Consider the following 24,000-nt stretch of genomic DNA (forward strand, 5'->3'; position numbering starts at 1 on the left):
CTCTGGCCTCGGTTAGTGGGCAGCTCCAGGGCTGTGAGAGACGTTGGGGGGCAGAGCAATGGGAACGTCTTTCCCCTTAACACCCACACCCGGGCAACGTGGGAGGAGTCAGGCAAAGATGTGGTTGACTTATGGTAGGAGGACTCGAGAAGTTCTGCACTTTGATTTGGGAGGGAAAAAAACTGTGAGAGCACCCCTCCTTGGTTGGGAAAGGTGGTACTACTCCCTCTGTCTTACTCTCTATCTTGATTCTGAAAGAGGCAGATTCTGTCTGACAGGAAGTTTGCAGCATAGAATAAGGTCCCATAGAATAAGACCAACTCAAGTTAAAACTTCCACACACTATCAAAATAGCCAAGAATGTGGACTTCTCACACCTTAGCCAGGGGCGGTGATTTCCTGGGGCAAATGGAGGTTAATCCTCCAGGTTGAGATTAGACTTTGGGTTTGAATTGTGTGGGAGCTTGGAGGTATGCAGGTTTCAGAACACGTGCTGTTGCTTTTGTGTCATCACCTTTAAAGGCTATATAAAGCCCACTGTTGGGTCTGTCAGCTTTTCCTCATAATCATCTTTTTGTCTTAAGCTCAGCAGGGTACAATGTCTGAACAGGAGCGTATACAGGAGTGCCTGAGGAAAGAAATAAGGTCACTTCTCATTTCCACCAAAGATGGTTTGACCCCACAGCAGTTGGAAAAGGAGTATCTTTTGATGGTTGGCAACCATCTGCCTCTCCGAATCCTCGGGTATCGATCCACCATGGAGCTGGTGTTGGACATGCCTGATGTTGTCAGTGTCTGCCCCTGCTGGGATGGTACTGTGATCCTGAAAGGTGAGTTGGCAATCTAAAGGTTCTTTAACTTTTTAATAATGATCATTTAGTAAAGAATTGTTCTAATTCTGAAATTATCTTGAGTCCCAAGCACTGGATTTTAATGTTTCAAGGAAGAGGAAAAGAATGTTGGAGTTTTTGAGGTTGTAGGCAGAGTTAGAGCTTTAGCAGAATTAAGAAATCTTTCCCCAAAAAATGCATTCTCCTAAACTGAATTTAGATTATGATTTCATATCATCACAATATTGTATTTTTTAATTATGATTTAATTTTATGAAGCACAAAGAATCGTAGGGGACTTTATTGAGAGTTTCAGGAGTCAGCTGTTGGTGTTGATAACATATCTATCTTTTCATCCTCTGGTAGAGACGCTAGCTGGCTGTTGTCAGAATGCAAGAACTGGAGGAGCTAAGGGTTTGTGTGTTTATCATGCTACCTAGATGCAGCCCCCTGGAGAATTAAAAATTAGATAATCAGATACAAAGGATAAAGAAGGGAGTAATTGCACACCTAAATATAATTTCTTTTTTCACATCTCCTTAGCCATTCCAGATGAATCCACCAAAGGAATAGCAAGTTTAGTTGCAAAACAGAGAAGCAGTCATAAGGTTCGAAATTCCATGCAGAGGGGAAGGACCAGTGTTTGCCCTGGGCCAACTTCTCGACCACGATTACCTTACCGAGGAAGGGTACCCCCTATTCTTCCTGCTGTTGTGAAGAGTGAATTGAAAGACCTCTTGGCATTATCTCCTATTCTCCTCTCTGATTTTGAAAAGGCATTTGCCAAGCGATTTGGACGGTCATTCCAGTATGTGCAGTATGGATTCCTTTCTATGTTTGAAGTGCTGAATGCGGCTTCAGATGTCATTTCTGTAGAGCAGACTAGAGCAGGTTCTTTGTTGATGTTAAAGAAGAGTGTGACGGAGGAAAGGCAGAGAGGATGGCCAGCAGGTAAGCACTGTGTGTGGGTTAGCAAATTTTGGAGCAATTTTGACATGCACAGTTTTGTAATGATAAAGTTCCACAATGTTACTGAGGTTGAATCTTGCTGTACCACTTGTGATATTCAGACAGCATTGTAATGCTGACAATGTCCTTTCATAGCACTGCAAATGAACATGAGTTGCATATATTCATGTCAGATGACACAATGCAGAAAACAAAATGTTAAAAAATTCTTAGCGCTTGTCTTCTAATCTTTGCCATCACTCATCTTTGCTATCTTGGATGTCCTAGTAGACACTCCAATAATTTATGTAGTGTAATGATAATCCACCTAATTTGCAATAGCATTTTACCTTGAATTCTCAGTGCCAACCATAGACAGATGGGGTGAGTGAGTCTATCTAATAGATAAGGAAACCGCTCAGGAAAGTTAAAGGGTTTTTCCAGAGTCACACAGCTGGAAAAATGGTACAGTCTGGGTTAGATATCTAATTCTTATTATTGTGCATCTGTAACGCTCCTGTTTGATCACTGTCCCCCATAATGGCTCACAAAACCATTGTGATCTTTAGGAGTGTTTCCCTTTCCCTTCTATAGTGTAAGGATCTATACACTGAGGCTCTTTGGGAGAATTCTGTGCCTACTTCAGTGAGTTTCTTTTCCTCCAAAATCTGTATTTAGATTAAATAGGTGAACCTTGAGAATTTCACCAGTTTACCAACCAATATTTAAACTGTGGTGGATAATGTAACTTTTGAAGAATGTGCTGGGAGTTACGTAGTCTGACCAGGGGAAGGTATGTGGGCTAATGAGTGTTTGAGTCTAGTCAGTGTTCTTCAGGTACTCAAACTTAGGGAAATTGACACATGCTGTTAAACTAGTAGAAGGTTAAGTTGCATAAAGTACTCTGCCAAGTTATTGAATAGTAGGGATGTATAGTCCTTTCCCAATGTTTGGCCTCTCTCTGGTCATCATCAGGATGTCTTAGAAGTAATTGGGTTTTTTAGGTGAGCTTGATCTTAGGGTAAAGAAAGAACTAGGCCATGGAAAGGGCCAGTGGTACCTCTTTTACATTGTATAATAATACATCTCTCCAGAGGGGGTGATAATCTGCATTCTAGAACAATCTTTATTCTGTAGTTTTTTGTTTTACATACCCCTTCATACTACTGCCCCCCCAACACACACACACACACACACACACACACACACATACATACACCCTGTCCCCCCCCCCACCCCCACTATAACTACATTTGAGGAATGTAGTTCTAAGCAGACCCATTACTTGGAGCCTTTGATCCAAACAGGATACAGCTTTTTAGGTTTTTACCTGTGGAATGCTGCTTTTCTGTAATGACATTCAGATGACCTTAAATGGCCCCAGCCTTCCCAGCAACACACTTATGACCTACTAATTTCCTTCTGTATATTACTGATCACTTCCATCATGTTTAAATTTTACTGGCTTAATATGAAACTGTAAGCTTACTTTCCACAATTTTTTTTTGCCTTCTAAGTAAGGGGAGTGAGTCACTGTGGCTTCTATGTATAACCACCAGAAAATAAACTAAAAATTGCTAGTGACAATTTTTCTCTTTTTCACAAAAGGTAAAATTTTTGCCCAGCCATTTAGAATGAAGCCAGGGTCATACCCCATGGGTTCACCAGTGGCAAAGCCACGCTTTTCACAGCCTGCTTCAAACATGGAGCCCCCGAAGCCAATCCTGCACATGGAAAAGACTTCTAAGTCAAATTCAGTGGAGACTTCAAGGATGAATCACACTGAAAAGTTAAACCAGGTGAGGTATTTGAGTTTGGAGATACAAGTATACCAGTTTTCCCCCAGTGATTACTAGATCTGATGGAAAAGCTGACCTTTGAAAATTGAAGTCACTTGTTGGGATCTAATTAAGCATTTCGATGGACTGGTAAGAAGTAACGGTGAGAAAGAGTACACTTTTATCAACTCCATGGTTTCTACTGTTCTATAATGACTCCCAAGTCTGTATCTCTAGTTCCATCTTTGCATCAAAGTTAGAGAAGTTATTTGTAAATTATCACCTAAAAGACTGACCCTGAGCACCTCAGTCTTGGTGTTTTTCTGTGCTGAAGGACGTTGAATAAAACAAAGTTGGTTATTGTTTTGTTAGTAAGATAATAGCTTATGTTGAATTCAGAATAGGCACTTGGAAATTACATTTAAAACACAAAAGTGCTGTATTTCTATAAAGGAAATGGTAAAACTTACCCATTTAAAATGTAATCTTAATTTTGATAATGCATCTGGTCATGTACTCACCACCAAAATTAGGAAGCAGACCATTTCCATCACCTCTTATTTTAGGTTTTCCCATAGTGAATACTTACTGCTTTGTTATAAGGAAAAAAAATGTTATTAAAAAGAGAAAACACCGTTTCTTCTTTGTAAAAAGAAGGCTCTTTGGGGAAGTAGATGCAGACTTGTCTATTGCCATACTTTGCATCACAAAGGAAATGGTTAAAACAATTTAAAACCTTTTGACAAGACAAGACTATTCATTTTAACATGTCCTATTTTGAGAGAAGGTTTGGAACAGTAGTGAAAGTGTACGTGGCATGTATGGATTCGCTGTATTTTCTGGTGAGTGAAGCCTCATACTCTGTCTCATCCAACTCATCAGAATAATTCTCTAAATTAGTGTTTAGTCTTAGGCCACAGCTAACATTGTTTTTTCTTTTTCTTTTTTTTTCCTTCCCGTTAGTATGTGAGGATAGAGAGGATAGGGGTCTGACGTTTCTGGGTTTTCTACCCATAAAACTAAGAGTACCCCCTTCTACTCTCTTGCCTGAACACTTTAGAAAACTTTATAACAACGTTCAGTTTGAGATTTTAAAATATGTAGGAATTATAAAAGATCTTCTGGTCCTAAATGACTTAAAAATCAGGGCTTGCACCTAATTTTTAATCTGCAGTTAAGCAATTGATAGTTTTTACATGAATTACATGATGTGCTCGGGATTACTTGTAACGTAAGAAACATTTCTATCTCTCTGATCATATGGCTCAACTAATATTTTAAGAATATCCTCCACAAGCAACTGGACATATTAAATAGTTGTGTCAGGAGCGTTAGCCAGCATGAAATAAAGTTGTGCCCTGGCTATTTTCTTAAGAGTTCAGATGAATTTTTTAATATGTCAAGTCAAATTCCATATTGCCTAACTTTTGTCAGATGATGAGATGCTTGGGAAATAATTAAGCAGTTGAAAGCTTTGCTTGGGTGTGTTTCTGTGCCAGTTCTGTGATCTTTATAAAAGATGTGTTCCTTTTACCGTATGGCCAAAAGGTCTGTACTATATGCTTCTAAGATGTTACTTCTGCTTCTTTCTGCTTTCAGCCATATGCATCCTCCTTCTCAAATGTATACTCATTTCTCCAAATATCACCCAGGTGTCTGTTTTTAAAACTTTTTCTTATGACTAAAGTAATGCAAAGTGAAAGCAGAAAACCTGAAATACAAAAAAAGCACAGAATGAAATTACCTATGCTATTCTCACCCTGAAAAATTGAGTTTTCTTTTAAAAATAGAATTATTCTGGTCCAGACTTGTAACCTGCTTTTTCTGAGATATAACTATGCATTGTCAGCACCCCACATTATTGAATACTGTGGTGCAACGTAATTTTTATCAACAATATGTATATGCCGTAATTAATTGAACTTAAAACCTAGGTTGGTATTTAAATTATTTTTAATTTTTGCTTTTAAAAATAATCTGACAAGGAAAAGGTTGTTAAAATTTGTACCTATCACTATTATTCCATAGGGTAAATCTCTAAAAGAACAATTATTTCATCAAAAGGAATGTTTTACTTTCATGGCCTAGCATGAGAGTTGCTTCAGTTGCACTTACATGAGATTTGTGTTAATGTGGGTTTTTCTTCATCTCTTTGCTAATACTCACTATAAATGGACTTTTTTTTTTTTTTTTGAAAAGTTGCCATTTGACAGAACTTGTGGTTTTAATAAAGATAGAAATAAATGACATGGACATCGATTGAAAATACTTTCGCGAAGCACGAGATAAAGTAGTTCTCAGTCTTTTCACCAAGAAGCCCTTTATTAAAGACTGCCTAAAACTTAATCAGTTTTGGCTTTTAATCAAGAAACCTGAAGCTTCCTGTCAGAGTTTCTAAGTGTCACTAAGTGTCACGATAAGATAACCAGGTTAACAACTTGAAGTCATATAATTTGAATAAAAACATTTTTTAAAAGTTTGCTTAACCTGTACGTTCTGGCTGTGGGGATGTGCTGTCTACATACATGAATGTGTGAGTCATGTGAGGAGTGAGTGGCAAGAACCCCACAGAAAAGGGCGTGCTTCCGTGTCTGCAGTGGGGAGTAGTGTTAATTCCTACGAGGGGCACAGGACAGGAAGAACCATGCAGGGCTGGAGAAGGGTCAGGAAGTCCCATGTAAATGGACTTTTTTCTTCAGAAACCCTTCCCTGACTTCATTTTTCCCCACCTGCCCTAGTTGAAGCTAGTTGTCTCATTGCTTTCCAGATACCTTCAGGAATATTATGATTTCATGACACTTTATTACTATTACATTTTGTAGTAACATTACAACACTGTACATGATTTAAAGGTAGAGGTTCACATCTCTTCAGATAACACCTTGGGTTTTTTATATTTATTGTAATTATGTATTATGTGAGTGTTTCATGTCTGTCTCCCATCACACCATGGTGACAGTGACCATGTCTAGCCTATTTACAACTGTGTATTGTGCTTTTAATATTGTGAAGCATACAGTATGTGTTCAAGACATATTGAATGAATAAATAGGCATTATTTTAAAAAGAGTTACCTAATTTGATAGAGAAATTAAAAAATCTGAACAATTTGTTAATATTTGAATTAATAGTCTCATTGGATATTATTTGTTTTAGGAATTGCCTATTTATGTCTGAGGAGTATATTCATTTTTCTGAGGAATATATCATTTTGACTTATAGCTCTTAGGGAAGAGCTTCTTGAGCATCTCTGGTCCTATACACTCCTCTCTGAATATCACATTTTGGCGGTCTGTTCCATCTCTGTATCCCTATATTATAATCATGATTTATTACCCACTCTTTGTCATTAGGCATCTGAAACAAATACATCTCATGGTCATGTTTACTTGATTACTTTCCTCATTTCAATTACTGATTACCTCGTACTCTTCCCCACACATTATAATATCTACTCTCATTATAGATATCCTCCATATTATATGCACTGGAAAAAAATCTCTCCTACCCCTTTTAGTTTAGACCTAATTTAATCACCTAGTTTGAGGAGGAAAGTGTTTTCCCCTTACATTGTAGTCCACCATTTTGACATCGTAATCTTAGACTTGCAAATATTTTCCCCTAATGGGGAATAGTAAGTATTTGAGAGTTTGAGGGCTAACTGGTCTCTCTTGTAATTCCTCTACTCTGGCAATACAGAAGCAACCATGAACAATAAGTGAATAATGTGATAATGTTCCAATAAAACTATGGATGCTGAAATTTGAATTTCATATAATTTTCATGTGTTACAAAATATAATTATTTTGACTCCCCCTCCCCCATTTAACGTGTCAAAACCATTCTTAGCTATTAGGACATAGTAGACGGCCAAAGACAAATCACATTTGTAATGACCATCCTGCCACTGACATCCCAGTTTCCTAGCTCTTGGAATTGACTTAAAACCATTAAAAACTTACCTGTGTGTCCCAAGATTCTTTTCTTTCTATATAAAATTTGAATCCTTGCGGGTATTTCCTTTGAGTCTCTTACTGTTTGTATCAGTAGAATCAGCAGCTTCCTTCTCCCCATTGTCGTCTTTCCTAATTTTGTGTATTCCACCTTTGTAATTTCACCACTCTCCATTCTTACTCTTTGCATCTTAGCTGCAACTCTGGCCCAGAGACCTGACTGTCTTCCTGATTGTTCACTGTACCAATCTAATATTCTGCTGTCAAATTGAAGTTCTGATAGTGCCTCTCCTTTGCAAAAAAATTCTAGTTATCATTTTTGTAGAATAAAAAATTGCATTTAAGGTATACTCTAATAAGACTTCAGTCTGTCCTCAGTTTTCTTTGTCACTACCTTCCTAACGCCTGCAGGCAAACTGCTTATTCTTTTTTCCTTTGTTTATAAAATTCCTTTACTTTCCACATCCCTCTGCTGCCCTTCTCTGCAGTGTTCTCCCCATCCTTCACGGCCCTTCCAAAAACTTAATGAGATGAATCCTGCATTTTGTGTCTTTGAGAGTCAGCCTTAGGTTATAGCTGTGTATGCATTGATCTCATGTCTTCTCTTAATTATAAGTGGTTTAAGAGGAATGATGTTGTCAAACATGACCCCTTTTTGTTCCCAGAAACACCTAGCACAGCAATATGCTGGGATGCAAGAAATCCATTATCTTTAGGCGCTCTTATTCACTGGGAGCTCTAGGGAATTATCTCATGGCACATAGAGAAGAAATAAAAAGAACATTTGATCAAGGGCTGAGACCTTTACAAAAGCTCATGATAGAATCATAGGAATCTAATTCTCCCCTCCTCAGATCCCATTTTTCCATCATTCATTGAGACATTGAGATTGTCTTCATTTTTCAGAGACTTAAAAGGGCACACACTTTGTAAGTAATAACAGGCCAAGGAACACTAGAAGAAAGATTTAAAAATAAAAATTTAGAAGGAAAAAATATAATGATTGTGTGATATCGGATTTTTGGTTATTTGTGATTTTCTTTATACCTTTGTGTCTTTTTCATATATTTGGAATATATATTACGATTACTTAGCATCTTTAAACAAAGCTCCATGATCTTTCCATTCTGGGTATCTACTGCTATGGGATTCACTGGGCCCTTGCTCTCTGGGGTGCTCCTTGGCACTATCTATGCTTAGAGTGCTTGGCACTTTTACATTATTTCTGTGCATTATCTTTTCACCTTATGGAGGCTTCTCTGTGCTCTTGACTTCACTCTACTAAATCCTCACAACAGCCCCTTCCCTCTTTATTAAGTTAGGCCTCTACCTTTACTCTCTACCTGTTGAATTTAGGTATCATTATTTTCACCCATTATTTCCTGTTTTGTGTTTATACTCTGCATTTCCCTACCTTCTGTCCTCAGGATTGGGCCTTTTTTTTCTGAACTCAGAGAAAGTACTGAAGCTCTAGGATATTAATTTCCTTCACCTTCTGGTCTCACATTCACAGAAGCTTTTTGTATCCTGATTCTTAACTCCTTTATTTCTATTACAGCAGGACTATCCTTTACGACCAGGTACCCGCTCCCTCCCCAAAGCCCTCGTTCAGTCATTCCCTTTGACTAGGACACTTCCACCATTCAGACTTTCTGCTACATTGGGCATTTATTAAGTATCTGATAAAATCAAATACTTTATTAACAGAAGGAAATTAGTAACAAAAAATCCTCTCTGAGAATATATGATTGAATAATTGAAGGCTCTAGATTCTAATTGTTATAGAAAATATGAATTATCCTGGAAATTTCCAGACATTCAGTTTTATAAAGATTCCATCTACTCAAAATATATTCTATGTTGGGCCCTCCCGGGTGGCGCAGCACATTAAATCACAACAGTATGAAGCTATTGCGGCCACTACAGCAGGAGTTTGATCCTTGTCAGTGGAGGTGACCCACACGGCACAGCAGACTTCTCCCAACCCGCCCACTGCTCCCCTCAGCAGTGTATTTCATCAATCTGCCTGTTCTGCTCACCGCTCTGTCTCTGGTGAATGCTCTCACTGCCTCTGCACCTCTGGCCTGTAACCCCATTCAGTAAGCATAAATAAATAAAATCTTTAAAAAATATATACATATATTCTTTATGGTATGAGATGCCAGTCTCTCTTAAAAGCAGTGTTTTACTCATTTAATTAAAATAGATTGACAGATATTTCATTTATACATACTGTTTAGATTTTTTTTTGAGACTTATTTAAACTAGTTTCTTTTTTCATAGTTGGAGAACACATTCAAATCAGTTATTGCACAAATTGGACCTGGAGGGACTATCAATTCAGAACTCAAACATAAGATAAAATTTGTAAGTATATTATGTCTGGGAAATGGATAAGAATAATTGATTAAAAATTTAGGTATCATTTGTGGTTAAGTTTAATTTGCCTACCAATATTTACTAGCTTTATATTTATACCTGATCTTCTCAAATATACTGCAAATAGAGTAGCTATTTTAATTTCAGGAAAAAATAAATTGCACACACACACAACATTTTATGTTCTCAAAATTACTCAAAAACTAAGGTCTTACATAAGTGCTTTCTTCTCTGTTTTCTTGTTGACAGTTCAGTCTGTAAGCCAGTTACATATATATATTTGACACAAACGTGTGTGTGTGTATACATGTATGTATACACACATGCCAAGTATTCTGAACAGTATATGATATTCCATTGTATTAGACGTGCCCTATTTCACTCATGAGATCTGAGATTGATTAGCATTTGTGTTGTTTCTAGCTGTGGCTATTAAAAAATACTGTAGTAAGCCAGAAAGAGAAAGAAAAATACCGGATGGTTTCACTCATAGCAGGAGTATAATGGACCAGGCGAGAAAATAACAAAAATAATGAACAACCATAGACCAGAGACATTCTGTGGGGGTGGAGTGGGGAATGGGATCAAAAACGGGGGGAGGGGGGGAAGGGAGGGAAATGCACGGGACTATGGTGGTGGCACAGGGGTGATTTGGTGATGGGAAGCCCGTGGGGATTACAATTGAGATGAAAAAAAAATGTGAAAAATGATGTAAAAATAAACTTTTTAATAAAAAAAATAAATAAAAATAAAAAAAAATCAATTATAGAAAAAAAAATACTGTAGTTAATGTCCTTGCACATTTATCTGGAAGTGGAATTGCCAAAGGTATTGACTATTTTAAGTTTTGATGATAAATATGACGAAACTGCCCTCTAAAAGGTTTGAGCAAATTTTTACCTCCCACTGACAGTGAGATATCCCTATTAAATTTTCTTGTTTTAATTTATACTTTTTGCATTTATACTGAGAATCTTTTCATATACTTAATAGCCATTTCCTATGTGAATTTCTGTTCAGGTCTTCTCCCTAATTTATCATGTTGCCTTGTTAATTTGTGAAAGTATTTTAACTGTTATGCATTGGGCTAAAGGAAGGGTGCACTTAAATTTTTGGTGGAAGTTGTTAATTCTGGTTTCAATAATCACAGTATCATTCAGAGTTTTACTACCTTGTAGTAGTAAAATGGTTTATTAGGAGAAATGCAAAAACTTTTGGTGCACTCAGCTTCCGATTTTGTCTGGAGATTTGACCAAGTATCCAGCAATTACTTAAGAATGTTCAATATAATCTTTGGTAACAGAAAATCAGAGAAAAATTAAACAATCATTTATAAAGAATTGATTAAATTATCCAATCAAGCTAGGGAGTCACATAGTTAAGAAAGTTTATGTATACCTGTTAATTTACATATGTATCTCCTTGTTTTATCACTGGACTGTAAAAGCTTACTTTTTCTTTAAATTTCTGCTTTTTTCTTTTTTATTGAGGCATGTACCATTAGTTTGTAACACTATGTAGGTTTCAGGTGTACGGTTTCTCATGTCACCACACGCTCTCTATATCACCCCACGCTCATCAACAACCATCCAGCCCTCACAACCAGTTAACCCCTATACCTTGACCCTTCCTCCTCCTTTGACTTGTTTTATATGTTTCATTGCTTCATTTTTTTTTTTTTATGGATGAGTAGTATTCTATTGTATATGTTACCTTCTGAACTCATTTGTCACCAGGCACTTGGGTTGTTTCTATACATTGATTAATGTGACTAGTACTAGAGTGAGAATAGGGGTGCATACTTCCAAATCCATGTTTTCATGTATATTTTTAAAGATTTATTTATTTATGCATACAGAACTGGGGCACAAGCCAGAAGTGCAGGAGTGGTGAGAGGATTCACCAGAGACAGGGTGGGGAGCAGAACAGGCAGACTGACAAAGTACACTGCTGAGGGGGGCAGCGGGCGGGTCAGGAGAGGTCTGCTATGCCACGTGGGTCACTTCCAAGGGCGGGGGATCAAACTCGCACTGAAGCTGCCGTGGCCAACTTTCAGTGCTGTGTCCTTACCCATTGCACCACAAGGGAGATTCCTGTTTTCATATTCTTCAGGCAATTACTAGATTATATGGTAGTTTTATTTAAATTTTTTTAAGATCGTTTATTTATGCACACAAGAACTAGTGTACAGGCAGAGGCACTGGGGGTGAGAGGAATCACCAGAGACAATGGGGAGCAAAAGGTAGATCTACTGAAACACACTGCTGAGGGAGCAGTAGGCTGGTTAGGAAATGTCTACAGCGACATGTGGGTCAGTTCCCTGACCAAGGATCAAACTCATGCTGCAGTGACTGTGGATAGCTTCACAGTGCTGTGCTTTAACCTGTTTCACCACCATGCAGGGCCTATTTTTAGTTTTTTGAGGAGCCTCTGTACTGTTTTCCATTACGATTGCACCAATATACGTACCCATGACCACAGCATGAGGGATCCTTACTTCCCACATTCCCAGCAGCCCTTATTATTTCTTGACTTTTTGGCAGTTGCTAGTCTGACTAGTATGAGGTAAAATCTCATTGTGATTTTGACTTAAATCATGTTAATTTAAATGATACAGAACATCATCTTTTTATGTATTTCTTGGCTATCTATGTCTTCTTCAGTGAAATGCCTATTTAGATCCTCTGCCTACTTAAAAAAGCAGGGTTTGCATTGCAGCATATTGTCTGTTTACTTAATGTCATGGATAATGTGAATATGTGTGCATTAAATGATTTCTGAGAGGACTTTTTCTGAAACACAGCAACCTGTGTTTCTGGGTCACTGAAATTTGGAATAATTTTTACTTTGTTTTCTGAAGCTGAATTAGAATTTTTAATAAAGCATTTAATATCTATAAATCTAGGAAACACAAATCATTTTATACTTTATTGGTAAGGATAGGTTTACTGCTAGGAATTCTTCCTAAAAAAAATTCAGAGAAGTGGGCAAGTTGCGGCTATGAGGATAATTGTTGAAATATTTGTGATGAAAACAGGAAACAACCACAGAAGCTTAGGAATTTCCTGAGTTAACTATTATGACTATTTTTGAAAAATCTATAACAATTAATGCATGTTGAGCTGTGTTTAGTGATTTGGAAAGACATCTGTGGAATTATATAAAAACTAGTTATAGAAATAATGCCCTTAATTTTATATTAAATGTAGGTACATCTATGTGCACATCTCTGAAAATATTTTTGTATGGCTTGATGTATTTCCCCAAGTTTTTTGTAATATTCGATTTCTTTTCTACCATTTAAAATGCTTGAAATTATGTTGTAGAATATTTCATGTGAGGTAAAATTAAGTGTGCTCCTGAGCTACAGAGGCTTAGGAATTTCTTGAGAGTTGTGTCATTGTAGTATTGTGGAGCATGGTTTCTGGTTTCTGGGTTCTGGAGATGTTGAAAGTCATTGTGCTTTCTTGTTAACAACCTTTTCAAAACTGGAAACTGAACTTTTAAAAATGATGACTATTTCATTCACTCATTAATGTTAATGTTGCCTCTATTATTATTTAAATTTCAAACTGTTTTGTGTGGATATTTTTGCCATCCAGCATTGCAATGGTATCTATATATGGTATTTTATTTTCTATGTATTAGGTTGTATCAAAATTCCCAGAGGGTTTGCTTATTTCAAAACTGCTTGGAGAGTTTGAGGTGAGTGTTTTCTTCTTCATAAACCACATGCTTTATGACTGATGCTTCTTACAGTAGACAAATATTTTCTTGCTGCTCCTTGGATCCTCCAAGTCTGTGCTTTAGAATTCAAACATCTTATTTTTCTTTTGGGCATCTTTCTTTACTAAAAGAGTTAAGGTATCATCCTTAACAAATACTTGGTCATTTATAGGAAGGATATTCTTACCACTATTGTTAGAACAACACTAGAATAAAGAAAAATTAGAATAAAATATTTACTTTTAGTTTCTAGTAGTCCCACAGAGGCATTTACAGAAACTCTAACAGGTGCACATAACATATAAGACATGCATATTGAAGCAAAATAAAAATTGGAAACCAAGTGCCATCAGTAAAATTGGTAAACAGAGATTGACATTTATACAATGTAATAATAAATAGCAAATAAATGTGTTCGATCTGCTCTGCAAAGCAAATCACTTTTGAAGTTATAATGTTTAATGAGAAAGTTAAAGAATGATAATCCAGATAACTCCAGACAGCTAATATAGGTTTAAAAATAGTAAGACCTATACATGTGTTAACTGTGTGCCAGACTATTCTGAATGCCTTTCATGTCGTTATTCATCACAATAAACTGAGGTACGGAGAAATAAACTGGCCAAAGATCAGATAGCCAGTAGTGGGGTAGAGCCAGTATTTGAACCCCAGGCAGTCTTGAGTTCTGAATCCTAATTCTTAATTACTGTACTATGAAAATAATTGTGCATTTACAGATATAAATACAGATACTGGTGTGATAGTATAGTATAACAGTTAATATATGTCACTTACTTGTACTATTTTATAGGTGGTATGTAAAGTCAGAATAATACTGATTTGAATGACTTAAAGTACTTAGAATAGTGTATGTCATTAGTGATTATTCAACAAAGGTTAATTTTTAGTAGAAGAATATTTGGGAAAGAATCACACCATCCTTCAAGGATGGACGGAAATTAAATTCATATAGTTTTAAGGACATGAATTTTTTAGAGTCAAGAGCCATTGCTGCCAGATTCATGACTCAAAGTACACAGTTTTCTACCCCAAATATTTAAACAGATGTAGCAGCCTGTAATAAAATTCATGGTGTTAAAATTATAGGCAACAATCTATTGGAGAAATGAAAACCTTTCAATGCTAAAGGGAAGTAGTTAGCCTTTTAGTAATCAGATTTAGGCAGAAATTCAGCTCTGTGGTTAGACGCCAGTTTGTAGATATACTAACTAAGCCTCTATCCAGCTTGATGTAAAAGCTGTTTGTATGATGTTTCCTCTTGAACTTCCCTGTTCCAAAGTCCACTGTTGTTCAAGAAGCCTAGTTAAATTGTTATCTGAAGATGAGATGTACAGCAGCAGTATAGTTTTTAGATCTTGCTGGAACATCATAGCAGATGACAGAAAAACTAGGTAGTAAACCCAATAGTCCATGGGCAATATTTACACCCAAGTTGGGTAATATATCTTCTGTGAATTGTAGTGCTGGGAGTAACCACAAGTAGCCATAAGCTTATCATAATATCAGGGTCTTTGTCAGGAAGAAGCAGAAGCAGCAAAGGAATTGATGTCTGGAGAACCTGGGCACAAAGAACTACAAAACAGATACTACTCACTAGAAAGTTCAGCACGTGTTTGAAAACAGGGCAGCTGGAATTGGATGATACCTTGACACCTCTAATAGAAGAGAGTGTTTCATGGTAAAAACTTGCATGGGACTGGGTCACGATAGCCCCTGTGAATTCATTGACCAGCTAGAACTCTTTTCCAGAAAGGGCTAGACTTTAGAGAAATTGAGCAGAAAGCTTTGGTTGCATCTTAACAGATTTTGTTGTATTTTCATTATCATTCAGTTAGTGATGCTTTTTCTTGTGATTTGTTTTCTGACGAGTCACTTTGGAGTATTGTTTAAGTCCCATATTCTCCAGAAGGTTAATTCTTAGGTTGTTTTTTGTATTGATTTGTAATTCCATCTTCTTAAGAGAATGTGCTCTATACAATTTCATTATTTTGAAGCTTGTTGAGACTTAACTCTGTGGCCAACTATAAATTTTATTGATGAAGTGCCACATATGCCTTTTTAAAAAAGATTTTGCTTTATAATAGATATTGTTAAAAATGAGAGGTATAAAGTTCTCCTAATATTCATTTGATTTACCATATACTCTAGAAGGAACTTGAAATTAGCCTAGAAGTTTTTCAGTGGGGGATTAAAGATCTCTTGGGTTATATAATATTTGTATGGAAGCAAATCTTTACTGGAAAACCTGAGTTCACTGACCGTTACAAATTTAGTTTGACTTGATCTAAATTAAAGCATTGTTCAGGGTATCTGTTAACGTTAGATTCCTGTTTTCTAAACTGTTCTTTCATGTATTTGTGGTTTTGTGGTCGTAGGTGATTTTTAAAGAACAACTTTCACCAAAAAAATTGGGCTTCTTAAATGTGACAGAACTTGTTGGAGCTCTTAGTGACATTCTTCATGTTGAGTTCAGGGAGGGAGAACAAGACCTACGAGTGTTTGATGTTGACATGAAACCTCTACCGCCTGGTGAGTCAATCAAATGATGCTAACCTGGTTTTAATTGTACTTGCAAGGACAATGGAAAAGAAAGCCTTGACCACGTAGTATCTTTTATTTTAACTGCATTAACCAACATATCACATTAGCTTTGAAAATGTTTTGAATATATATCAACCTTTCTGGTGATATTTGTTGCCATAGGCTCATCTGTATTACTATATGACTTCCTAAAATTTACTTTCTTAATTATAATTGTCCAGATTTTTTAGTAATTCTGAAGAAATTGATTTTCTTGTGGGAAATTGTAAGCATTGATGGGAGGTACTAGGTTATTCAGTGATTCTTAACTCACACCGCTCATCAAAAGATTTTTAGAAATACCCAGAGATTTAGAATTACCTGGGTGTGTGCTTATATTTGTTTAACAAGCTTTTTATTTGGCGATAATCTTAGGTTTAGAAAAAGCTGCAAAGATAGTACAGAGTTCCTATGCACCTTCTATTGTTTCCTGTTTTATTAGCATCTTAAATTGTTATGAAACCTTTGTCAAAACTAAGATACTAACATTGGTATATTACTGTTAACTAAACACCAGATGTTACTCAGTTTTCCAGTTTTCTTACCACTATTCTTTCTCTGTTTCTTGTTCTACTCCAGGGTAACAGTGTATATTTAAGGTACTTGCTTTTGGGCTTTGCTTTTTGGTATCTTTTTTTCCTTTTGAAGTTTTTATTGATATTATTGTAGAGTCACATGCAGTTATATGAACTAATACAGAGAGACCCTATGTACTCTTTCTTCAGTTTCCCCAATAGTAATGTCTCGCCAAATGAGACTAATGCAGTAGTGCACTGATGTTATTATAAATTTCTTTAATGAAAATAGCTATTTTCCCAAAAAACAAATTTATCTTTATTGATTTTTTTAATTTTTAAAGTAACTTATGTTCATCATGAAAGTTGATAGTTTCCTAAAGAAAGTGAACATTTCCCATCATTTTATTCCCCCCCCCAAGTAATGCTGTTGAAAATGTTGTGTAGGCTTTCAGACCTTTTTCAATTTATGTATAAACATAACTTTTTTTTTTTAATACAAAAAAGTGATAGTGTTTTTTTTAAACAAGTCAAACAGTAGAGGTGCTAGTAGTTTTAGTGTGTCTACTTCTAGATTCCTATATAATAGTTATTGATAGTATAATGTTTTTAAAGCGGTATTATATAAATATTGTAATAAACTTTTTTATACTTCCCATATTGTGGATATTCTTTCATATTGCTATATGTATTTATGTCATTATTTTAAGGTACATGTAATCAATCCTTCTATGTGACTATCATTCATTTAACCTGTCTCCTATTGACAGTTCAGTTTTATCATTATTTTAAAAATACAGTGATAAATACTCTTGTACCTCCATCTTTGTACATTTGCTGGTACAAATGTACTAACTACTCTTTAGGATCTACTGTCATTACAGATCTACCTGGGGCCTGTTTTAATGTACCAACTGCTTACAAATACACACATGTAAATTTGACCAAAATGTAATTGACTTGGGAATGCCCTAAAAATTAAGGCATTATATTATGGAATAGTAATGTATTAGCCACATACATTAAGCAACAAGGAAGGCTCACTGCAAAAGCTGGACAAGAGGTAAGTAGTGAACAGGATGTTGGAAAACAAAGCCTTCCTGCAACGTTAACAAAGCCTTGCCCAAGCAAGGCTCTTTACCTACCAATATGAATTCTTTGAGGGCTTTTACCATAAGGAAGTTCCTTGTGTCTCTCTATGCTGAAAGGGCTGCAAAGACAGGTTCACATTTCGCATTTATCAGCGTCCACCCCCCCCTTGCCTGGCATATGGAGTATGCATCCTAACAGTTACACAAATTATTTTAATTAATATGGATGCACCACTCCATTGATTATTTCAGATGGAGCTGTTTCACCTGGCAAAAGTTCATGTCCAGTTCAGTCAGATAAGAAAACAGAAGTCAAAGCTTGTGTCTCCAGTCCCCCTAGAAATTCACTGTCTACTACCACTATCAAGGAGACCACATGGGATTTCCCTTCAAAAAACCATAAAGACCCAGAACAGAAGATTTGCAAGAAGCCTAATCTCGTGGTAAAGCCTTTACAGCTGGTGAGTGAGGGTCAAGCCCTTGTGTCCCGAACATTCAGAGCTGTGGAATAAAAGTGAGTGAATGTGAATTTAAACCAAAATGCTGTTTTAGTACTAGTACTAGATCTATCATTTCTTGGAAGTACATTAGCTTTGGTCTCATGTCACTTTTTGCAGCCTTTGTTCTGGCTTTCAGTCTTATATAACTGGCTTGCCATCAAGTCTCATATGAATGTGTTAGATGGCTTGGGGGATTTGACCATTCTCTCATGATGTCGTCACTGATTTTCCTCTACACCTGTTTGAAAATGCAACCTGAAAATCCTCCAGGGCTTTAGAAAATAGAATCAAGGGCCTTTGTTTGGCTGTGTGACTTAACAACTCCTACAGATTGCTTATACACTGGTCCTCAGTGACGGAGTGCTTTAATTTTTTTCTCTTTTTACATCACCACACGTAATTCTTCATTTTTGTCTTGTCATCTTCCATTACTTATTTTGTTACTAAATAATTAACTTTCCACACTCCATACCACCGTATCTGAATTCTTTTGTGGAAGGAAAATTTTTTTGTTTAGAGAACCTGTTTTTTGGAGGACAATAGGAATGGGTAATGGAAAGTAATAGATTTTTGAATGAGAGTATTTGGAAAGCCTATTTTTTGATTTTGTGAAATGTAATCCATTCTATAAGAATATCTTTGTTGGTAAGATACCTTTGTTGGGTAGGGTGAGAATATCAGTTAAACCTGAATTTTTTTTCTTTGAGATAACACTGGCTTTCAACACTGTACGTGATTTAATCAGGGTAGTGGGTTCACAGATGTGTTATCCCTCTTCCACCATCAAAGCCCCTACTGTCCTTCACTAGGCCATTGGTACCCTACCCTGTTTTCCCCCCACCCCAAGTTCCCCCTCCCTCTAGCAGCTTTTATTGTACCGACATTTCTAGGGTTCATTTTGGTTTAGTTTTGCCACTTCCTTTTTTTCTCCCTCCTATATTCCACATGAGCGAAATCATGTGATATTTGCCTTTCTGCTGACTTAGCATAATCCCCTTCTGTTCTATCCATGTTGTCACAAATGTCAGAAGTCCATTTTTTCTTTTATCTGTATTGTATTCCATTGTGTATATCTACTACATCTTAATCTATGCTTCTGTTGATGGGATTTTAGGTGGTTTTATAACTTGGCTATTGCAAATAGTGTTGCAGTGAACATAGGAGTACATATATTTTCCTTTGAATTAGTGGCTTATATTCTTTGGATTGATCCCTAGGAGTGGAATTCCTCCTAGGTATATCTGTGTTTAATATTTTCAAGGGCTTTCATACTGGGCCAATCTTACATCCCCACCAACAGGATCCAGAGTTCTTTTTCATCCACATCCTCACCAACATTTCTTGTTTCTGTTTTTGATACAGGCCGTTGTCACTGGGGTGAGGTGATAGCGACTTGTATTTCCCTGATGAGAATTAGTAATATTCAACATTTTTTTCATGTATGGGCATCTGTATGTCTTTAGGGAAGTGACCTTTTAGTTCTTTCATCCACTTTTTGATTGGGTTGTGTTCTTTTTGCTGAATTGTGTGAGTTCTCTGTAGATCTTGGATATTAGCCCCTTGTCAGATGTATGATGTGCAAAATTATCCTCCCATTCAGTAGATGGGAGAAATGTTCTGATGATAGTTTCTTTTTAGCTTGACATAATTCTGTTCATTTATTTTTGCTTTTGTTTTCCTTGCCATTGGAGTGAGGTCCCCAACGACAGCTCTGATACCAGTGTGCTGTTTGTTTCCTTTTGATTTTTTGTCTGGCTGATATTTCCATTGATATAAGTGGGGTGAATAATACCCCTACCAGATATTGTGGCCAATTCTGTTTTTAGGTTTGTTAATAAATCTTGCCTATTTTGGAGCTCTTGTGTTTGGTGTATATATATGCACAGCTTCCTGATATATTGATTCCTTAATCATCTATAATGTCTGCCCCTATCTCTTGATACCTTTTTTAAGCTGTCTTTTGGTTGTTGTTGTTGTTAGGGAAGTGATCCTATTTGCTTGTAGGATTTTTGTCCAGCCATTTACTTTGAATTTGTGTTTATCTTTGAAGTTCAAATAAGTCTTTCTGGAGAAATCACAAAGTTGTGATCTGTGCCTTCCAATTGAGTTCCATCCATTTATGCTTAGAGTGACTAGTCATATGTGGGGTATTGATATATGGGAATGCTGTTTCCCTCTCTCCATCGCTCTCTTCCCTTTTTGGGATACACCTTATTCTTATGTTAGCTTTCTTAATGATGTGAGATAATTCTCAAATTGCCTCTTCATTTTTTTTTTATTTATTTATTCGTACAGAACTGGGGTACAGGCCAGAGATGCGGAGGGTGAGAGGATTCACCAGAGACAGAGTGGGGAGCAGAACAGGCCTACTGATGAAATACACTGCTGAGGGGAGCAGCGGGCAGGTCAGGAGAGGTCTGCCTTGCCATGTGGATCACCTGCAGGGCAGGCGGGGATCGAACTCATGCAAAAGTGGCTTTAGTCTTAGTGCTGCACTTTAACCTGCTGTGCCACCAGGGAGGGTCCTCCTCTTCATTTTTTTTTTCATCTCATCATCTTCTCTTCTTCCACCTGAATCCTTAGTGCATCACGGTCTTGGAGGTCACTGATTTGATCCTTTATTCATTTTTTGATCTTTTTGATCTATTATAGACCATGGTTTCTCTGGAGTTACTGATCTTAGTTATTGCACTCCATAGCTCTTAAATTTCTGTCTTTATTTAAAGCTTCAGGTTCTACCTTCTGTTCATTGATTTTGTTGTTTTCCTAAATTTTGTTGTATCTCTTTGATAAGCTTTTCTATGTTCTTTTGTATTGCTTTGGCATGTTCTTTGGTGTTTTCTTTTTTACTTGACTTTCTGAGTTTTCTTCTGTCTCTGAGTTTCTTTATTATAGCAGTTCTGAACTCTTTCTGTGGTAGGGAAAAACAGTCTTCTATTTTTTGCATTTAGATTTTGGAGAGTCATTCTCTCTTTGTGATGTCCTACTCTCATGTGTTAGTTCTTTTGTCTGCTTGAGGTCTCCCTATTTTATTATTGTTTTAAATATCATTAGTCTTTGGTTTTATTTATTTTTGCCTTTTCTGTCTTCTGTGTAGACTTGAATCTTTTTTGTAGTGTTGGAGCATGGAGGGTGGGGAAGGACTTGGAGGGATTCAGATGTTGGTGTGGGTGAGGTGAGATGGGACTGGTTCATGTTTGTGGCAACCAGACCGTTCCTCCTCTCTGGGATTTGGACTGAAAGACTCAGCAGTCCTTCTCCTCTCAGTATTCCTCACAAAGTAAGTAGCCATCCTAGGGGAAGAAAAGGTGAGTGTCATCAGAATGCTTGCTCTGCTATTAGCTTTACTGGGGTACCCCTCTGTGTGGAGCACCCCACCTTCTCCACAAGATTCTCCTCCACTCAAGGAAATGTGCCTCCACATATCCTCTGCTTGCTTCTCCCCAGGCTTCTGCTTGAGATGGCCTCCCAGCCACTGGTGTCCCCTGCTACAGACCACAACCCACAGGTCCCCATCTCCCCACCTCCTGTTCAATGTAGCCTGAATCTCCTCAGTCTCAACCTTGTCAAAGCCTGTACCAGTATCTGCTGACAAAGGGATTGTCAGTTCCATGCCTACCAAACACTCTCTGTTTGAACAGATCCCTCTGTAAGACCTCTCCCCAGAACTCACTGGGTCTGGCAAGGTCTCTTGCAGGTGGGACAGCTTTCAGGACCTGCACTATGTCTGTGCTGGCCTACTGTGGTGGGTCTGTTTCCAGGTCCTGTCCCTGGGCTCTGCCTCGCCGACATCTACCAAGGGTTACCACATAAGAGCCTTGCTAGTTCCACTCTGCTGCCTGCAGGGCCATCTGGGCTTACCACGTTCACCCAGGCAGGCTCTCCTCCTCGCAGGGGCTGCCCTCGTCAAGGACATTACTCCTAGAGTGTGCTATCATCATCTGTCTTTCCTTCAAGTGTTACCAGCTTTGCTCTTCTGCAGTCTAGCTGTGAGTAGGTGGAAGGGGTGAGCCCAGCACCTTCACTCTGCCACCATATTACCCAACCCTAAGCCTCATGTGAAGGATCATGCATTCAGTTTTGTATAGGCCATTGTGTAACATACTTCTTTTAACTCTTTACCAAAAATCTTAAAGCAGTTTTCACCTTTTAATGCAGGAAAGGAACATCTGGGGAATTTTTTAAATATACATAATTGTAGGCCCCACTTCAGGTATTCTGAATCAGTGAGTCTGGGCTCAAGCCCAGGATTACATTTTCATGAAATACAAGAGTTTGAAATGTCACTCAGAAATTCACAATGATTTCTTTGATTTCCCCCCCTCCCCCAACTTGTAGCAAGTAGAAATGAACAAGTCGCAATTCAACTTGGCAATGGCAAATCATGATATCCCACCAGATGCTGTACGGGACAAGAAATTATGCAGATTGCCACCACTAGATACCAGTACCCTTGTGGGTGTATTTGTAGAGTATATCATCTCTCCTAGTCAATTTTATATCCGAATCTATAGCAGGGATTCATCAGAGTTACTCGAAGACATGATGATTGAAATGCGGTAGGTGTCCATTAATTTCAATGTTTGTTGTCTGTCTCATTCAAAATCAGTTTTTAAATATTTTTGGTCACAGAACTCTTAAAATCTGAGGACTTAAGAGCATTTGTGTATCAGTATTTTTCATACAGAAATGTTGAAAACATTGATTAAAAATAATAAGTCCATTTTGTCAAAAATGTTTTAATGAAATGTTGACCTCTTAAGAAAAAAATTATAAGAATGGTATTGTTTCATATTTTTGCAGATCTCTTTAAAACGTGGCTTAATAGAAGAAGTTTGGATTTTCATATCTGCTTCTGTCTTTGGTTTATTTAGAGATTTTATTTTGGTTATAGTAAGATCATCTTACCTCATACAGATATGTAGTTGGGGAGAGGGGTATATTAAAACCCTGTTCAGGAAACTGATGTTTTTTTTTTTGATAAGGGACAGTTTCTTAAAGATTGGATATGATGTGGAATTTGAACCTTTCATACACGATATGTTAAAATTGATTGGTTTGCCGTTCCACTTTGATTGGATCCAGGGCTTGTATGTAATTGCATGCCCTTATGCAAAATTAAAGTGAAGTGTTCCTCATTTAAAAATTAGGAATTTCAGACTAGCAATAGCAGAGTAGTGAAGTAATCAAAGGGCCCTCAAATGAAACAAATTTTAAATGGATGTTTTCCTCATCTGTGATTGATAACATTGTATATTGGTCACTTGGAATACACTGGTTTTCTGAATTATGTAGATCTTCCAAATGCTGACACGCTTCATCACACACTGTGTGTGTGTGTGATCACACTCAGGAAAGAATTAAGTAAACTGCCAAATTTATGGTGGCTACAATATACCCACAATCCTAATTTTCATTTGAGTGCTTTGAATTTTTAAAGATTATTTATACATACAGAACTGGGGTACAGGCCAGAGGTGCAGGGGTGGGGAGAAGCTTCATCAGAGACAGAGCAGGGAGCAGATCAGGCAGATGGATGAAGTACATTGCTGAGGGGAGCAGCGGGCGGGTTAGGAGAGGTCTGCCACGCCATGTGGGTCACCTCCGGGGCAGGGATTGAACTCATGCTGAAGTGGCTTTAGCTTCTTAGTACTGTGCTTTAACCCACTGTGCCACCAG

The 24,000-nt window shown here is 37.2% G+C and overlaps 1 protein-coding gene across 3 annotated transcripts in view; it reads left to right on the plus strand.

Moving 5' to 3' along the window:
• The first annotated feature begins 598 nt into the window (after nucleotides 1–598).
• The window catches only part of TDRD5 (tudor domain containing 5), a 42,866-nt gene continuing 19,464 nt past the window's right edge, over nucleotides 599–24,000 (plus strand). For 2 of the 3 annotated variants that reach the window (XM_004688528.1, XM_004688530.1), the window contains exons 1-8: nucleotides 599–830; nucleotides 1,374–1,781; nucleotides 3,387–3,577; nucleotides 9,793–9,876; nucleotides 13,537–13,593; nucleotides 16,011–16,164; nucleotides 18,110–18,282; nucleotides 22,660–22,880. In XM_004688528.1, the coding sequence (XP_004688585.1) occupies nucleotides 599–830; nucleotides 1,374–1,781; nucleotides 3,387–3,577; nucleotides 9,793–9,876; nucleotides 13,537–13,593; nucleotides 16,011–16,164; nucleotides 18,110–18,282; nucleotides 22,660–22,880 (1,520 nt within the window). Of the gene's footprint in view, nucleotides 831–1,373; nucleotides 1,782–3,359; nucleotides 3,578–9,792; nucleotides 9,877–13,536; nucleotides 13,594–16,010; nucleotides 16,165–18,109; nucleotides 18,283–22,659; nucleotides 22,881–24,000 lie in introns of all 3 variants that reach the window. The other variant, XM_004688529.1, reaches the window with a different exon arrangement.

This window comes from Condylura cristata, unplaced genomic scaffold (genome assembly GCF_000260355.1).
Source record: "Condylura cristata isolate star-nosed mole 26May11 unplaced genomic scaffold, ConCri1.0 scaffold00024, whole genome shotgun sequence".
Lineage (NCBI taxonomy): Eukaryota > Metazoa > Chordata > Mammalia > Eulipotyphla > Talpidae > Condylura > Condylura cristata.